Below are 20,308 nucleotides of genomic sequence, written 5' to 3' on the forward strand. Positions count from 1 at the left end.
GATGGAATACTTGACTAGGGTCATTTGTGTTCATATATCGTGTTGGCTGGACAACTAACTTGCCTTAATCAGGATTTAATCTCTTAATTTCTTATACTCATTGTGCGAAGGTATATCAACACCGAAAAGTAGAGTCAGATTTGATCTCCTTAAGGAATTGTTGATCGAGGAAGTGGAGCTCAACGAAATACTATTTGGGCATGAAGACAATACAAAGTTGCTCTATGACATGTGCGGGCAGAAGTTCTTGTAGTACAGGGGATTCTCACAACTTTTATTCGGTGGAATAAATGTTTAGAACAACATTGTTGCTCAGTAAAAGCAAGAATTTTTGTAGCACAGGATAAACAAATTTGGGGAATGATTTGAACAATTATGGTAAATACCATAATGTAAAACAGGGTAACCCACTAGTAAGTGGTAATTCAGGTATTTCGCGGAACTCTATCAATGGGAAGAGTATGATTGGGATATGTTATACTTTAACAATCGGGCATAATATATGATCTTTGACGGGATTTGAAAATTTGAATGAATTCAGCGGGATATGAATATGGGAATCAAGTTGTGGCACTAGATTATATAATCTAGGGTTCTAATCCTCTTTGCAGCCCTGTCTGAAGGGGCTCTCATATTTTACTAATATTCTCGTTCAAGAGTTCTTACAGCACATGATAAACAGCTTTGGGAAAAAACTTGAACAAGTATGGTAATCACCATAACACGAAAAGCTAATCCACTTGTAAGTGGTAATTCAGGTACTTCGCTGAACTTTGTCTCGTGGAAGCATGTGAGCATGATTGGGGAGTATTATGTTTTATCACTATGCAAAATTATGTTTTTAAGGTATTTTATGGAAACATGTGAGCATGATAGGGATTTGGGAAATATTCTACTTCTTTACTTGGGCAAAACCATGACTTATATGATCTGTGCTGGGATTTATGCAATAATAATTATGTCTTGGAAGCTGCACACCTTCTGCATATGTGCCTAGGGCTGGATTATGAATTGACTAAGTACACGAAGCTGCACACCTTCTGCATATGTGCTAGGGCTTGAAATGCAATTTGAATTATGTTACTTGGGAACTGTAGTTGTGCTAACTCTCTCACAATCATCACAAGCATGGGCACCAAACACACATACACTTAACATGTTCATGCAGAGCATTGCACATGTCACCAGAGGGGGGAGTAGGGTGTATACCCGTAGTCCCCAATTTTCAAATTCAAAATTGCTTTTAAGCAAGTCAAGGGAAAAGCAGAGGGAAGCGCTCATAAGCCGCGAAAGTTGGTTGCGCCACCCGGGCCCTCCATGCTCCGCGCAGAGATAGCACTTAATCATAAGCCGCGAAAGTTGGTTGCACCCCCCGGGTTTTCCATGCTCCGCGCAGAGGTTGCTTTAACCGTAAGCCACGAAAGTTGGTGGCACCCCCCGGGTCCTCCATGCTCCGTGCAGGGTGTTCCTGTCAATCGTAAGCCGCGAAAGTTGGTTGCGCCACCCGGGCCCTCCATGCTCCGCGCAGAGATAGCACTTAATCATAAGCCGCGAAAGTTGGTTGCACCCCCCGGGTTTTCCATGCTCCGCGCAGAGGTTGCTTTAACCGTAAGCCACGAAAGTTGGTGGCACCCCCCGGGTCCTCCATGCTCCGTGCAGGGTGTTCCTGTCAATCGTAAGCCGCGAAAGTTAGTTGCGCCACCCGGGCCCTCCATGCTCCGCGCAGAGATAGCACTTAATCATAAGCCGCGAAAGTTGGTTGCACCCCCCGGGTTTTCCATGCTCCGCGCAGAGGTTGCTTTAACCGTAAGCCACGAAAGTTGGTGGCACCCCCCGGGTCCTCCATGCTCCGTGCAGGGTGTTCATTTAATCGTAAGCCGTGAAAGTTGGTCGTGCCAACCGGGCCTTCCATGCTCCGCGCAGAGGTGGCACATAATCGTAAGCCGCGAAAGTTGGTTACACCCCCCGGGTCCTCCATGCTCCGCGCAGAGGTTGTCCTTAACCGTAAGTCACGAGAGGTGGTGTGCACCCCCCGGGTCTGCCAAGCCTCGTGCAGGGTGTTCACTTAACCGTAAGCCATGGAAGGTGGTGTGCATCCCCCGGGTCTGCCAAACTCCGTGCAGGGTGGACCTTTAACCGTAAGCCACGAAAGTTGGTCGCACCCCCCGGGTCTTCCATGCTCCGTGCAGGGGGTTACTATTCAATCGTAAGCCGCGAAAGTTGGTCGCGCCATCCGGGCCTTCCATGCTCCGCGCAGAGGTGGCACATAATCATAAGCCGCGAAAGTTGGTTACACCCCCCGGGTCCTCCATGCTCCGCGCAGAGGTTGTCCTTAACCGTAAGTCACGAGAGGTGGTGTGCACCCCCCGGGTCTGCCAAGCCTCGTGCAGGGTGTTCATTTAATCGTAAGCCGCGAAAGTTGGTTACACCCCCCGGGTCCTCCATGCTCCGCGCAGAGGGTTACTATTTAATCGTAAGCCGCGAAAGTTGGTTGCACCCCCCGGGCCTTCCATGCTCCGCGCAGAGTGCTCAAGCTTGGATGGGAAGCAGCAAAGGAGGGAAGCAGCAAAGGAATTGCATACAAAGGAGGGAAGCAGCTGAGGAATGCTCCGCCATGATTTCACTGCTCTGCCGTGATTTCACTGCTCTACCGTGATTTCACTGCTCTACCGTGATTTCACTGCTCTGCAGTGACCCCAATGCTCAGCCACCGTCCGTGACCCCAATGCTCAGCCACCGTCCGTGATCCCAATGCTCAACCACCGTCCGTGATCCCAATGCTCTATCGGGATTTCAATTCTCTGTCGGGATTTCAATGCTCTGCCGGGATTTCAATCCCCTGCCGGGAGTTCAATCCTCTGCCTGGATTTCAATCCTCTGTCGGGATTTCAATGCTCTACCGGGATTTCAATCCTCTGTCGGGATTTCAATGCTCCACCTGGATTTCAATCCTCTGTCGGGATTTCAATGCTCCGCCACGACTTCAATGTTCTGCTCTACTCTACAGGCATTTCTCTGCTCTGACCGGGCTGCTCTCTGATGGGAATTTCTCTGGTTTGATATGTATTTCTCTGCTCTGACCGGGCTGCTCTCTGACGGGTGTTCTCTGCTCTGCCGGGTGCTCTGACGGGCATTTTTCTGCTCTGACGGGTGCTCTGCCGGGTGTTTCTCTGCTCTGACGGGTGCTCTGCCGGGTGCTCTGACGGGTGTTCTCTGCTCTGAGGGAATTTCTCTGCTCTGAAAGGGCATTTCTCTGCTCTGACCGGGCTTCTCTGAGGGACATTTCTCTGCTCTGAAAGGGCATTCCTCTGCCTTGACCGGGCTGCTCTGAGGGTATTTCTCTGCTCTGAATGGGAATTTCTCTGCTCTGACCGGGCTGCTCTGAGGGCATTTCTCTGTTCTGACAGGTATTTCTCTGATCTAATAGGCATTTCTCTGCTCTACTCTACGGGCTACACTATTTTGCGCCTCTGCTCTATGGGCTGCTTTGATCTATTTTAATCGCTACTCAGCGAGAAATAAGTCGCCTTTTGGCATGCTATTGCTATCTATTGGTCTTCTCACGCGCTGGATTTCTTACGCGCTCAACAACAGGGGGTATATTGTTCAGACTCGACAAATATTTATGACGGGTTTTCTCACATGATCAGAGTATCATATTTCTCAACTTCGACACGGGTCTTCCTATGTTATTCGGGTATTCTTGCAGCGGTCTTCTGGTTTATCTAACACAAAGCATTCATATTGCTTATCTATGCAAAGTATTCAATATGGGGTATTCTCAGCGCTGGTTTTCTTATGCGCCCAAAGAAATGGAAATTATTTATCTTTGTCAACATTCAACAAACAAGAAAGAAATCTAACTTGGAACTACAATTCCAAAGTCAAGGGGAAAATGCTTATCTTTGCTTTTTTATAATATTAAAACTTTTATGTCTTCATGATTTGCAGGGACCAAGGAAAACAGCACAGCGCTGGCTTTAGCGATACTTCGCTGGTTGAACACGAAGAATACCCGGTTCAACCAGACCAGAGGGGGGAGTGGTTGATGAGGAGTGATATGTGCATAGTAGGGAAATGGTGTAAACCAGAGAAGTCATCCTCGACAGAGGAGTCGCATCTGACAGAAAAGTCATCCTCCCCAGAGGAGGCGTATTTGCCAGAGAAGTCATCCTCGCCAGAGGAGTCGTATTTGCCAGAGAGGTCATCCTCGCCAGAGGAGTCGTGCTTACCAGAGGAGTCACCTCCGCCAGAGACATCAACATCGCCAGAGAAGACGCCCTCGCCAGAGAAGACATTTTTACCAGAGGAGTCACCAAAAGCGCGGGGAGGTCTCCCGCGTAAAACCGAAATTACTATCTTACCCTTCAATGTATTAAAGGGGCTTAAGCCCAATTATCTTAGGGAATGGGCTTGAGGCCCTAAGGCTTTATTTACATGCTTATAAATAGAGACTTAGTAGTGGGTTAGAGGGGGATCTCATCTCATTTTTTACTCTTTCATCTCTTGTAAAATGTAATTCTCTTGAAGTATAGTGAAAAAACCCCAAAACACCCCGTGGACGTAGGTCTTCTCGACCGAACCACGTAAATCTGTCTCGTTTACTGTTTTCTAGATTAGGTGTTGGTCTCGTAAACACCACTTATCATCTAGTGACATCACATTCCAATATTTTTAAAGATATTTTTTTGAAATTACAAGAGATATATATAATATAATCAATTATGCAGTTCGCAAGCAGACGAGATCACACCATCACCCAAACGATGAAAAACATCATCATACCCAGGCGAGAAACGCTATGCGTGTGAGACCTCAACACCAAACAATACAACACCGTACACAGGTAGGAATACAACACCACCTAAAATAAAAAAACATTATCATAAATAGGCAGGATTGAACCAAGATCTCTCACAAAACATAGTCTTTAAGAGCATCTGCAGCGCGGAGGGCGAAGGGAGCCTCGATCCGCGCCGAAGGAGACGGGCGTGCGCTGGAGACGCGGCCAGGTGCGAGGCGAGGTCGAGCGTTGGACCCGGGGCGAAGGCTGAAAAATTGATTTGCGTGGAAGCCACGCGCGTGAAATAAAAAAAAAAAAAAAATGAAGAGCGATGGTGAAATTTGCAGAGCGGCTGGGTGGGGAAGTTGGGGAAGAAGGAAGGGAAAAAAGGCTGGGTGGGGTGGGGTGGGGTGGGGTCGGTAGGGTTTCAATTTTTTTTTTCCTTTTAAAATCCTATTTATTTTAGTTAATGTAATATTGAATATTTCAATTTTTAAAATCCTATATTTTCTTTATGTATTTTTTTATTATTTAAATTATGTAATATTTTTTTATTGTAATGTTGGAATTTTATTTTTAATAAAAATTTGAAATTTTTAAAATTAAAGTGTAGAATTGGGGATTTTATTTTAAAATTGGACTTGAATGAGCACATTTGGTCTCGTTTTGGTCCGATTGAGCCCTAGAAAATTATTGTAATTTTTTTATTATTATTGTATTTAAATTATGTCTTTAAATTATTGTAATGTAGAATTTTAATTTTAATAAAATATAAATTTTAAAAATAAAAGTGTAGAAATATGAATTTTGTGGAAATGAGGATCTAAGCACCCACCTAAGACACAATGCATTGGAGAGAGGTGTGTCTTAGGTGGGGCCCACTCCTAAGACACCCCTCTAAGACACCACCATTGTGGATGCTCTAAGTGCCTTAAGTTTTTACACTAGAGCAAGGCCTCGTTAAGTGTAAATGATTAGAATATGAATCGCAATCTCTCATCTCCTAAGTTAATTCTTTTTAACTGATTACAAAATTTGATAATGAAATCATATGTTTACCTTGTAAGAAGAATCAAAGAAGATGAATATTGTGGCCGTTAAAACTCTCAGTCTCAGTTACTATTCTATATATTAAACTTTCTATATATAATTATTTTATTTCACTTCTTTATATGAACTCTAAAGCAAAAAAAAAAAGGACACACACTAGGCCCAAGTAGTAAGATTCGAACTAGTTTTTAAAGTTAATTATAGGTTATACCCATTTTACAAAAAATATATATACATATACACAAAATTAAAATATATAAATAATACTCATTTTTTTCAAAAAAATATAATATTTATATCTTTAATAAGATCATAATAATAAAAAACCCTTAAATCAGAAACCGTCGTGCTTTCCAAAACAAACCTCTCTCCATGTCGCCTCCCCTTTGCGCGCCTCCTCCTCGGGTCACTTCGTTGCCGCATAACATCTCTCTCTCTCTCTTGTCTTGCCTCTACCTCACCTCGCCTCATTGTGCTGTGTTTCTACCTCACGTCATATTTGAGTTAAGTTCAGTGCTCGACACTCGACATATGATGTTCGACACTCAACGCTCGCGTGTCAAGAAATTAATAGTTCAAATTAAAATATTGTTACACACACAATACTCGACGCTTGAGTGTCAAGCAATAGTTCAAATTGAACTATCTCTCGACGTTGATGCTCAATGCTTTCAGTGTCCAACATGCACGGTGGTGTTGGTGGATCTATGAATTGGTGGCAGCAATAGTGGTCGATTAAATTATGAATTGTGCCAGTCGATGGTGGTGGATTATTTGAGAAATGTGGTTGTGGTGAAAACATGGCAGTGGTGCAATGGGTGGGAGACCTTTGTTTTTTTATATATATAAATTATACTCCCTTCTATTCTTTAGACTATTTTTATCAATGACCTCAACGACCCAATCTTTTCATAAAAAAAATCATTTCTCTCTCTTCCACATCTACATTTTATAATTTATTTAAATCCTACAACCTTTATATTTTATCAATAACCCATTACAACTTAAATATTTTTCTTTTTATATTATTTATTATCATAGTTTTAATAACACAATGCCAAGTGTCGTCTATTTATTTGATTAAAAAGGTTATCTTTTCGGTTGGTCTGCAATTTGCAGATTCAACCGGCTATCAAAGTTACAATTTTTTAATCATTTTTTTTTTGTCTCAAACTTATATTTTATTCTGACAACCGATTGTGCGGTCATTAGTAAACATAGTCTTATATTGGTCGTCCTAAGCATCGACACATATATTAAGAAGAAGAAAAATTCCCCAATTTAACCTTAAGTATTGATAGTTTAATTGCCTTGAATTCTACAATCATTATCTGATTAGGGAAAAGAGAAGAAAAACACTTAATGAAGGAGGTAAATCATAAGGTCATTTTTGGATAGAAAATATAAAACGACAAATAAATTGAACAAAAACAAAAAGCTTCAAACGACTTACATAAAGAATAGGAGGGAGTAGTTAAATTTAATGTTAAGGTGGTATAAGAGTAAAAATGTCATAATGGGTCAAATTTATATTTTAGAACAAATGGACACATTTTATATTTTATCTTTCAAAAAGTGTATATATCATTTTACTCCAAATTTTTATTAGGAGTATAACAAAAAGTAATAATACGCGGATGTAAGCAATGGGCTTCAATTTAGAAACTACATGGAAAATGGATTCTCATTTGTGTTTTAAGGTTGAATGGAATGAATGAGAAATTACAATCAAAATCTTCAGCCGTGGGAGTAATAAAATGGTCAGTTAGGAAGTACTAATAAATGTCTCACTCTCAAAAGTGACTTTGAGTTCAATTGCTTTTGGTTTAATATGTGATAGCAATAGCTGATTAATAATGACCGGTGGCGGTTATCACTTATCAGTACTGCTTTATTTACACTACTACATAAAAAATAACAATCCTGATTAATAATAAAAAGTAACATTACATCTATTTAAATTGATTTCAAATTTTTAGATTTATTATTATATACACGTCTTTATTTTTGAACTATTGCTTGACACTCAAATCTACAAATTATTATATACACGTCGTTATTTTTTTTATCTTATAGTATCATAATAAGAATTATTAAATCTACAAATTACGAAGTATAAATTACGGCTTTAATTATCAATTTATTCCTCTTTCTGAATCTAAAGAGAAAATATTGAATTAATTATATAATTTAGAGATTTGATAGAGCATTATAGTTTCTAATGATAGGAAAAAAAATACTACGATGTGGACTAAATAATAAATAAGTAGGCCTAATAGCCAAAACCCAAAATTCATTGAGTTGGGCCCATAAGAGGTCCCGAGAGAATTTTAGAAAGAGAATGATATGTAGGAGACCCTTCCTAGTAGATGATCACCAAAGCCTGAGATCATTTGAAATTTGTCGACGCTTTTATTTTTTAAGAGCGTCTATTTTGAGTGATATGATAGAATGATAAAATATAAATTGAGTATTTCAAATATAAGATGATTAAATAAGTTTAAAACTAATTAAAGTGAATAATATAGTTTAAATAATTAGTAAAAGTTTAGATTGGAGACTATTCTAAATATTTTAACTAACTCTTAAGACGTACTCTAATGCCCATCACTTTTATAAACACGGAGTACTCCATTCGTCCACAAAATATATTTTTAAATAAGATAAACATGGATTTAAAAAAAATATGTATTTGATGGGTGGATAAGCAACCTACAAATTAGACAAAATTTGTAATGATTAATAAATTTAGGGAGAAATAGCATATAGCTCTCTATCATACAACCTTCTAACACGTTTACCTCTCTATCATAAAGAGTGTAAAATGCCTCCTGCTCTTAATGGACATTTAACACCGTTAAGTATTTTTCATTTTTTTAAAATTTTTACTAATATTTCTTACTATAAGCATATAAATTTAAATGTTTGTAATATTTTTTTAAATAAAATCATTTTTGAATACACACACACACACTTTCAGTGTGTTCTTAATTAATACTACAAGGTTATCTTTGTCTATCGAATTATTTCTACTTCCATGTATTGCATATGCTTTTGGGTTTTTAATTAATACAAGGTTATCTTTGTAATGTTTTATTTTTATATACTATATATTAATTGGTACGATTTATTTTTTTGTTTATAATATATATGTATATTAAATCTCATCTAACTTTAATTGTTACAAGAACGCAGTGAAAGTTTGTGTGTGTATTCAAAAATGATTTTATTTAAAAAAATATTACAAATATTTAAATTTAAATTCAAAAAAATTATATGCTTATAGTAAGATATATTAGTAAGAAATAAAAAAAAATGAAAAATACTTAACGATGTTAAGTGTCCGTTAAGAGCATGGGCATTTTGCACTCATTATGACATGTTGAGGAGCTAACAGCCCAAAATCAAAAGATAGAGAGACAAACGTGTTAGGGGGTTGTATGATAGGGGGTTATTTGCTACTTTTCCCATAAGTTTATTATGGGTTCATTAGAGCATACATAACGCTTACACGTTAGACCTTACACGATAGCCCTATCGTGTAAAAGGTCTATCGTGTAAGCGTTGCAGACTCGGGTTACACGAGGGCTACACGTTCTATCGTGTAGCCCAATTTCTCAATAGTGTAAGGCGCGTGCATTTAAAAAAAAATTCCTTTTTGACTGTTGACTCCTCGGTTTGCGTGTTTTTGACCGTTCAATTTTTTTTTTCCTTTCTTTTCTTCTATTTATTCTTCTTCTTCCTCATTTTTTCCCTACACCCTCACTTCTTCTTCTTCATTTCTTCCTCTCTCTACACCCCATGGATCCAAACAACCCAAATTACTATGATCTAAATTGGTGCCCCGATCTATCCGACGAATATCATCCCGATTTATCGGGATGTAACTTGGGGGATGCTCTCAGGCCGGCGAGGAGATGCCTTCGGCCCATAGTGCCGCCAAACCGAAGAAAGGCAGCCGGAGGAAAGAAGTCGCCCACAAGATCCGACATGACAGGCAGGCGTCGGTGGCGGAGGAGGAGGGGGCGGAGGATGACGGAGGTAAGACTATCCGTCATACCTACAACACTGAGGATACGGACATCATCGTCCAAATTTGGATGGAGGAGACAAACGACGCCATCCGTGGGACAAATCAAAAGGGGTTCGAGTACTGGAAGAGGATCGTCGCCCGTGTCAACCCCCTCATCGGCGCCCACCTCAAAGTTCGTCAGATTCAAGGGCACTGGACCCGAGTGGCCCAAGAGGTGCGGTTGTGGGAGAGTATTTGGATGGAGGCGCGCAGCAAGTGGCCGTCCGGCCATTCTGACGATATGCTCCGGGACAAGGCCCAAACTCTTTTCAAAAGTCGGAGCGCAAATAACGCCTCCTTCAACTACTGGAATGCGTGGAGGATTTTCCGGAACAACCACAAGTTCAAGTCGATGTACCTCGAGGGAGACGTGCATTCCTCCAAGAGGACAAAGACGACAGAGGATGGCGCCTTCACCACCTCGGCGTCGGGCAAGGAGATCTCGTCTGCCCGGCCGATTGGGAACAAGGCGGCAAGGGCGGCGAAAGCGAAGGGGAAGGGGAAGGCGGCGGCAAGCTCCGAGCAGTCATCGGAGTACAAAGAGGCATTGGATCGGTCCGATCAGAACTTGAAAAATATCACGGCCGAATATGTCAAAAAGAACGAGCTCAAGGAGAGGGAGCTCGACATGCAACTCCTCAGTCTGGATACATCGCATATGAGCGATGCACAGAGGATGGCCCACGAGCACATGGTACAAGAAATGCTCAAGCGTCGTGGCCTTATCTAGACTAGGAGTTTAATTTATGTAATTTAAATTATGTTTTTAATTTTTTTTTAAATGTAATTTTTAGGTTTTTTATTTGAATGAAATTTTAATTATTAGTCAAAGGTGTTATTTAAATTTGAGCAATTAAATTTAAGTAAAAAGCATAAAAATGGAAACTAATTCTATCATGTAAGCTATCATGTAACCCCACTGCAGCATCTTTACACCATGTGGTCCCCCATCATAAAGTAGGCTATCATGTAACCCCATTGCGGATGCTCTTAGTAATAATATCTATAAGTCTATGAGAATGTTAAAGGTTAAAATTGATAAAATTATATTCAAAAAATGAATAAAAGGTATAGTATTTTATATTTGAGTGAAAATGAAAATTTAGAAAGATGTCTTTTAAACGGGATACTATAAGTTAGCAATTGGAATAGAGGGATTTGTTCAGTCTAAAACAACAGCGAAACGACGCCGCTCCATTAAAGTATAATTACCTACTATTGGCATTAAAATAGTGAAGTTGACACTTTGTGTTCCTGTCTCTTTCACACTGACAAACAAGACTTTTAGCGCCGCACACTATTTAATTCTCTTAAAAGGATTATCAAAAACAATAAATATATGGCGTCCAATTGTGGGCACCCCTCAAATAATTTCTAACTTTTTTTTTAAATGTTTTCTAAAAAATTTATCTTTTCATTTTTAAAATATAGTATCTCACTATTAATATTTATTTATTTTTATTTTTCACATTTTCATCATTTTTAATATTTTATTTATTCTTATTTTTTTTATCACATTTTCATTTTTTTATTTTAAAAATCGTGTCACTTCACTTCCTCCTAAAAAATTATTTGAGGAGCGAATGAGTAATTTAATAGAAATTTTTTTAACTTATTTTATTTATTTTTTAAATAAAAATAATTTACGTGTTGTCTATATTGTACTACCATTTTTTTAATTTATGTATTTTTAATTTTACTTTTTTTAATAATAAAAAGTTATAAAAGATAGAAAAAATAACTACAATGTGGACAATACAATAAAATAATTAAATCTAATTTTTATGTTTTTAATAAATATAAAAAAAATCTTATTTAACTAATTTGTAGTGACAATAATATGACTATTTAGCATCACTTTTAACAAAACTCTGCAGCTTTGCCTTTGTTAGGGTAAATGGGAAAAATTGCAACTTTTATTTTATTTTAATTTTTTTTGTGTAAATATAATCACTACAAAAAAAATTGGGATTACCGGCGGCGTTTGCCGTCGGTAAATATAGGGCGGCCGCCGGTATTGCGATTATCAGCGGCGAGCGGCTGCCGGTGATCGCAATACCGGCGGCGGTAATGACTGCCGCCGGTAAATAATAGCGGCACTGCCGCCGGTGAACGTCACTGTTGATCGCCAGATTGCCGGAGTGTAACCGACGGCACTTGCCGCCGGTGATTAGTGGCAGCGCCACTACCGCCGGTAATGTTCACCGGACGGCGGTGGCGACCCTCGCTAGACTACCGAAGTGTTATCGGCGGCGTTGACCGCCGGTGATTAGCGGTGGCGTTTGTGCCGCCGGTAATTTTTTTTAATTTATTTGTTTTATATTATTATTTATTTTATTTATTTATTCCACACAAGTATTTTCGTATTTATACAGTATTGCATACGTTAGACGAACTTCCCAGTCGATCACCCATCTTAGTTGTGCTCTAAGTCAAGCACGTTTAACCTTGAAATTCCTTTCGAGTGGTCATCAGTACAGAACACTCGTATTATTGATATATCTAGTACCTATTAATTCATTTAAACTCTATTTCAATATACAATATACATTCATAATCTTAGAATATGTCTAGATGATATCTAATAGATGTCGTTAATTATTGATCGATCTCGTTTATGTCCTATTTTTATGTCGAAAAAATATTTATTAATTATTATTATTATTATTATTATTATTATTATTATTAATCAATCTAGTTTATACACAATAAGTATTTTAATTTGGTATTTGTAATGTATTTTGAATTGAAGTGCATGCGTTGAATTCAATCTAGGTTACCTGTTTTTTATAAAGTATATATATCTTTCGACTTAATTATACAATGACAATAAATAGGGGATGAAGAACGAGGTAAATGTAATGTTGTTTGAAAACATGAAATAAATAGTTCAACAAAACATAAATCTAAAAATAGAGTGCAAGTGTAATGTTGTTGCAAAACATGGAATAAAATGTTCAACAAAATATAAATACATAAAACTCAGAACAATGGATCGGGCATCGAAGACCTAATGAGTTGAGATTCTACTTAAGATTCTTGATTCCAAACTAGATTAGTGAATAATCTTGTTAAGATTCCACAATTCAAGAATGATTAGTGATGAGTGAATGAGTGAATCACTAATCAAATTAGCATTCTTAAGTTATAATTATAATATTCTTACTAAGAATCTTGAATTCTTAGTAAGAATCTTATATTAGTGATGAGTGATGATTCAATCACTAATCAAACTAACATTCTTAAGTTATAATTATAAGATTCTTACTAAGAATCTTGAATTCTTACTAGGAATCTTATATTAGTGATGAGTGATGAGTGAGTCACTAATCAAACTATCATTCTTAAGTTATAATATTATAAGATTCTTACTAGGAATCTTAGATTAGTGACGAGTGAATCACTAATCAAATTAACATTCTTAAGTTATAATTATAAGATTCTTACTAAATCTTGAATTCTTACTAGGAATCTTATATTAGTGATGAGTGATGAGTGAATCACTAACCAAATTAACATTCTTAAGTTATAATTATAAGATTCTACTTAAGATTCTTGATTCCGAACTAGATTAGTGAAGAGTCTTGTTAAGATTTTGTTTTAGTGTTGATTCAATTTCATGTGAAAAGTTCATTATTGTTGATATTGTGGATCAACTGCTATTGTTAATGAAATATTGTCCTCGTTCGTATAGTTTAGTGAGAGTTTCAGAAAGTCCTAATGTGATTATTGATGGATGTCTATTGGTTTTTATGTTCACACCAGTAGATTTTATTTGTGATAAGACTAATGTTAAATGTGAGTCACACTTTGAGTTTTGATGCCTTTTGCAAGCGATAATTCTTTTGGAAATGAAGCTGCATCCGATTTGAATGCAAAGGAGAAAGACAGAAGAACAATAAATATGTCAATTACCTATTTTATATGTTTCCTTACATCGCCAAAGATCAACGGGCACAATTAATTCTCAGTCTTCACACTTCTATTCTATATTTTTATCATATGTATGCATTTGGGGATACTTCGAACCTCAAAAGACTGCTCGATAAATTTTGGAGCAAATACTATGCATTTGAGGATACATCTTATGAATCACAGAAGAGATTAGGTAGCTAAAACAATTCACGATTCAAATTTTATCGAGCAATTTTAGTTGCCTAACATCTTTCAAGACTAACCCATCAAAGTAAATACGTTTGAAAGATGCGAAAGGACAAGAAGTATAGGCCATAAAGAGCAAATACTCCTCACCCCCATTAAATATTCATCTCGTTTCAACCATTTCTTAAACTCCTATATTTATGTCTTTTTCAAATTTCGAATCAATTGGTGATTAGTAAGTTAATAAGCTGCCATATGAATTATGATAGTTTCAAGCGTTATGAAATAAGCCGATTAGCCTTTCTTACGTGAGTTACCAATTAAAAGATTATAAAGAGACTATTGTGTCGATTGATATTATTGTGGGTGCGTTTTCGTTTATTTAATTCCTTTTGTTGAATATGCACATATTAGTTTGTCCAGTAAATAATTCCCATTGCATATCAATTTTGCTTGGTAAAAATATCAATTTAATGAATTCATTTCTGACAATGAATTTTGAATGTTTTCAATAGTGGCATATAAAGTTGGTCATTGTCACTAGTTGGATTCAATTTACATTTGCCTGTGGTAATCCCAGGGTATAGTTTCATCCTACTTTTCTAAATTCCTACAATCGTTATTTTGATTAATACTCCCTCCGTTCCATGAAGCATGACACAGTTTTCTTTTTGGTCTGTCCCACGAAGCATGACACGTTTCTAAAAATGGCAAAAAATTTACCCTTTATTCATATTTTCACTTTTTCACCTACCACATTTAACACACAAAATACCAATTTCTTAATTCCCGTGCCGAAAAGAAGTGTGTCATGCTTCATGGGACGGAGGGAGTAGAAAAATGACATTTATACCATAATCAGTGGACAATAACAAAGATAATTGAATACCATGGAATGCAAAAGGTGTTAAGAAGGGTAAATTTTAGTTTTCGTTTGTGTTACTTCGTACCTTTATACCATGTGTTTTTTAGATACAATGCCAACAATCATTAGTAAGAAGGTAAGTTAATGAATAGAAGAATTTTAAAAAGAAATCTCAATGAAAGAATTAGTGTTATATGCCTAATTATTGTTTTTGAGTCGCAATGGTTAAAATATGTTCATCTTCAACTCATTTCGTAGCGATATTTCTCTAATCAAAACTTATCAATTTTTCACAATTACGGACTCGATACACTCCTACATTAAGCTATTATCATATCCAACGTTAAGTTATGGAATTCCTTTGCAGCATTTCTGCACAACGTTAAAGAACAACAACACCATCAACAAAAATTCACGTCTTGACCACTTGATCTTTTGAAGCAGATATCTTCGAAGCCAACGATGTTCTCGACTGAGATAAGCATCCTCTAGAAAGCTTATGAAATTTCCTACAAAATGGAAGCCATCTCATCCCAATCCATTAAACCTAGCTCGAGTTCTGTCCAAATTAATCAAGCAAAAAAACACACCTCAGCCCTTAAACCAACAAGCTTTGCTAAGCCTTTCAATCCATGCGCTTTCCTTTAAACGCAGGCCACCGTAGATTGAAATCCATCTAACGGCTCATATTCAAAATTTCTCCATATCTTTAATCCGCGTGAACCAGCTTTCAACCAATCATATTTCGTCTTGTCGGAATGAAATCCAACTCTCACTATTTAAATCCACCCATATTTTCTGCGTAAAAACCACACACACAAATTTCGATCTAGATTCCCTCATTTTCCTCAATTTCCTTAAATCTCCAAACCCTAATTTCGGCAGCGAATTCTCCATGGCCACCACCGAAGAGCCGATTCTGTCGAGCGAGCCAGCGGTGGAGCCGACTGCCGCCGCAGAACCTGCGGAGGAGACAGCGAAAGATGAGAATCCTACGGAGAAATCCGTCACGGTGAAGAAGGTTTCTGCTCCAAAAGATGCTAAGAAGAAGGTTCCTGCTCCGAGAAAGCGTAGCTCCTCCACTCACCCTCCTTATTTTGAGGTATTTAATCATTTCCGTTTTGAATATTCTAGTTTTTGATGTAATTTGTTTTTTTATTATCGCTAAATTTGATTTGTTTTGTGTAAATGCAGATGATTAAAGATGCAATCGTCACGCTCAAGGAGAGGACAGGATCGAGCCAGTACGCGATTACGAAGTTCATCGAGGATAAGGAGAAGAATCTGCCAGCGAATTTCAGGAAGGTTTTGCTCGTTCAGCTGAAGAAGCTGGTGGCAAACGAGAAGCTTGCGAAAGTTAAAAACTCGTTTAAATTGCCGTCCGCGCGGACTCCCAAGCCGGTTCCGGCTGCTGCTGCGCCCACTAAGAAGAAGCCGGCGACTGCTGCGAAGCCAAAGCTCAAAGCCGCCGCTGCCAAGGAGAAGAAGGTCTCCGCTGTCAAAGCCAAGCCGAAGCCGAAGCCCAAAACTGTCGCAGCGAAGCCGAAGGCGGCCGTCAAGGCTAAGCCTGCTGCCAAGCCGAAGGCAGCTGCTCCTGTAAAAGCAAAGGCCGCACCAAAGAGAAAGGCGGCGGAAACTGCGAAGAAACCACCGGCTAAGGCGACAAGAACGTCAACGAGGACGAATCCAGGGCGGAAGACGGCGGCTATCGACGCTATTAAGAAGGCTCCGGTTGCGAAGAAGGCGACGCCGGTGAAGAAGGCTCCGGCCAAGAGCGTGAAGCCGAAGACCGTCAAGTCTCCGGCGAAGAAGGCCGCCGTTGGAAAGAAGGGGAAGAAGTGATAGGAGGATTGGTTTTGGGATTAGCGTTTGCTTGTAGGGATAGTATTGTACATTCATTATGACCCATCAGCCAATATGGATGCTTTAGCGTCCATAAGAGTATAATATAACTGTTATTTTTTCCCTTTCATTTGTTTTTAGGTTTTTGATTTCATCATCTTACGTTTCTCAAAATCAAATCACTAAGTCATCTTGCCCCCTTTACCGTTCCTTTTTTAATCTTAGTGATGAAAGTTTTGGAGGTCTAAGTCAGTTTGTTGGGAAATGCACTTGAGTTTAAAGGTCAGCACTTGGATTGGTTCTGCTAACTATCTTGTTGAATCGTTATGGTTTCTACATTTATATCATTGTGCTTATAAATATATGTTGCATTAATATGCTAGTTGATTTTATGTAGTCGTTTTGCTAGGATTTTGTGTGCATGTGAACATCCATCTTAGTTAATCGATTCAGCTGATTAGTCTTGTTAATGCCTGTGATCCTAATCTTTGGAACAGCTTTCTGAATAACCTAAATGTGTCTTCTTTCAATGGTTTTTAGCCCACCCTTTTATGCTTTCCTTTGTAGAAAATTTCTCAGGATTGGTAATGGCTTCATCATAGTGTCATGCTATGTGCCACTAAATGTGGATCGTGGAGAATCAAGTAGGAAATCTTGATTCATATGTGTCAATTCGAAACTCATTCATATTCTAAACTTGGCGATCATTATTATCACAATTTGGATGTTAGAGTTAGAGCTAGAGCCTAGCGCCACGCTACTATGTAGTGTAGGAATCACTTTTTCACCAATTTGGATTTTAATTTATTACAGTTGCTGCTTCTCAAGGTTGATTGAAGGAGCTAAAAATAGGTTGAAGGAATTATGGTATGGGCTCAAGAGCTTGGGATGACCAATTGGTTGTCGAACCCATCTAACCTTGTATGTATAAACATAAGGCCATAAGGGAGGGAGAGTATTCTATGCTTGTTGCATATATGCGAATGATTTTGTTTTGCGGTTATAATGTCAAGATTTTTAAAATGAGATACGATGAGATTTGGGATTATTACATCCTTTCTTGGGCATGGAAATTTATCAAGAAACTCGAGTGTTTTATTTGTGTAAATAAAACGTTTTGAAGAATGGCATGGATGATTGTTGGACGATTAAAATTTTGGCTGATAGCTTCGTTGAACAAGACCGAATATAAATATAATGTTTGCTTCAAACATGTTGTGGAGATTCATGAGCACCTATATCATAGTGTATTAGGTACCACCAACTTCATACATGCCATTAAAACAATTTACTCTCTTTGTTCGTCATAGTATTTAATTCTTGATACTTCAATTTCCTTGGTAATCAACTCAAATTGGATAAGTATTATCTTAGTACATGAAACAACAATACTTAGGGGGTGTATTCGTTGTGAATTTTCACAGACTTTAAAAAGTCCATGGAATTTAAATTCCATGGAATTCACATAGATTCCAGACGACTTTCAAAGAATTCGTAGTTAGATTTCACCCCGATTTTCACTGATTTTCGAAGACTTTACGGGATAATTCTGGAATTGAATTCCATGAAAACCAACGCCCGCTGAGTCCCAGCCCCGCTGGAAACCCAGCGACCGCTGGGAATCCACCGAGCGCTGGAAACATGATGATTTACTCATTATGATTTACGCATCCCTTCGTTTATAAGAACTGAGTTTAATGCTGAAGAAATTTGTCTCTGTAGAAACCCACAGGGACGCCCTTCGTTTGCACAGATTATTGCTCGACTCAAAGGTGTGCATCGCCTTAGTGTGTAGAGAACCGACAGTCGTGAAAACCCATCTCTAATGTAACAATAGCTCGGAACTTGTTCGAAGAACCAGTTGAGCAGAAGAAGTGAGTTTTTTAGAACTTTTAAAAAAGTAAGCTCAATCACTGATCTCAAAACTGGTGAGTTCTATTTGTTGACTAATCGATTTAAAAATTGGTGCGTAATTTCCAATACCAACAAATCAAAAAACATTGATCTCAAACGAAATCGTCGCCTCCTGTCGATCAATTCAAGTTTCCTCACAGCAACACTTCACCTACTCCTTCCCTTCCCCTTCTAATCCAAGCTTCTTTCTCTCAAATTTCTCCATTTTTTCTCCCAAAATCAGCTCCGATTTTCTGAAAAACACACAAGATTTTAGCTATGAAACGAGCTCATATAAACCGAAAATGCTCATTGCCCCTAATTTTCGTGTCCATTTCAGCCCTGATACTGATCTTCATCACTATTCTATCCCACCTCAAACCCAATCATTCTTCCTTCCCGACCTCCATCTCGGTCGACTCGGATTCCTCAGACTTACCCGGATTTCCGCGATTCGCCTACCTCATTTCGGGTACAAGCGGCGACGGCGAGAGGCTGAGACGGCTGCTTCAGGCGTCGTACCACCCGCGGAATTACTATCTGCTCCACCTAGATTTGGAGGCCTCCGACTCCGAAAGGCTCGAGCTCGCCAAGTATGTCAAGTCTGCGGCAGTGATTCGGAGCTTCAAGAATGTGATGGTGATGGGGAAGGGCGATTTGGTCACTCCCAAGTTGTTCTCTAGAAGACGATGAATTGGAGAGAGAAACACACGATACAGACATATCTAGCTTGGAAATGTGTGGAAAAAGCATCTGCATGCTAGCTTTGAAATGTGTGGAAAAAGCAACTTATGATATACTAGCGACTTATGTGTGGAAATTCTTATGAAATGTGTGGAAAAAGCAACTTATGACATATCTAGCTTGGAAATGTGTGGAAATGTGCGGAAATGTGCCGAAAGTTGGAGTATATATATATGAGCGGCTGCAATCTATTCCTAGCCAGCGCTGGACAGCCAGCGAGCGCTGGGTTCCAGCCAGCGCTGGCCTTATGATATACTCTCTCCGTCTCAATAAAAGTGGCCACTTTTTTTTGGGCACGGAGATTAAGAAATTGAGTGTTATATATTTTAATAGAGTGTGGCCTACAATTGTTGACCAAATTAGTGAGTAATTGTTGACTTAATTAAAGTAATTTTGGCATTTTTAAAAAGTGACCTACAATTGTTGACCAAATTAGTGAGTAATTGTTGACTTAATTAAAGTAAACTTTTGCCATTTTTAGAAAGTAGCCACTTTTAATGGGACACCCAAAAAGGAAATGTGGCCACTTTTATTGGGACGGAGGGAGTATATATATATATATGAGCGGGCGCTGGGTGCAGCGGCCGCTGGCTTCTTGGCCGCGGGCGCTGGAACTCAGCGCTCGCTTAAAACTTCATGGATTTCAATTCTCGTGGTTCTTGGCCGGATTTCATCGTGTGTATTTTTTGGATGAAATCCATGAAAATCATTCCGGATTTTAAGTCAATGGAATAACGAATACACCTAGATTTGCATGGATTTTAAAAAGTTTTGAACGAATACACCCAGATTTATATGGACTTTTAAAAGTCTTGAACGAATACACCCAGATTTCTGCAGACTTTTAAAAGTCTTGAACGAATACACCCAGACTTTTAAAATCCATAGAAATCCATCAAATTCCACAACGAATACACCCCCCTTAGGATACATTCTCTTTAATTGTTAATTGTAAATT

General features: G+C 38.5%; 1 protein-coding gene across 1 annotated transcript; it reads left to right on the plus strand.

Moving 5' to 3' along the window:
• Positions 1 to 15,476: 15,476 nt before the first annotated feature.
• LOC130999600 (histone H1-like) lies at positions 15,477 to 16,843 on the plus strand. The gene is made up of 2 exons (XM_057925176.1): positions 15,477 to 15,973; positions 16,066 to 16,843. The coding sequence occupies exons 1-2, from the start codon at positions 15,767 to 15,769 to the stop codon at positions 16,711 to 16,713; spliced, it is 855 nt and encodes a 284-aa protein (XP_057781159.1). The 5' UTR covers positions 15,477 to 15,766; the 3' UTR covers positions 16,714 to 16,843.
• Positions 16,844 to 20,308: the final 3,465 nt, after the last annotated feature.

This window comes from Salvia miltiorrhiza, chromosome 1 (assembly GCF_028751815.1).
Source record: "Salvia miltiorrhiza cultivar Shanhuang (shh) chromosome 1, IMPLAD_Smil_shh, whole genome shotgun sequence".
NCBI classification, from domain to species: Eukaryota; Viridiplantae; Streptophyta; class Magnoliopsida; order Lamiales; family Lamiaceae; genus Salvia; species Salvia miltiorrhiza.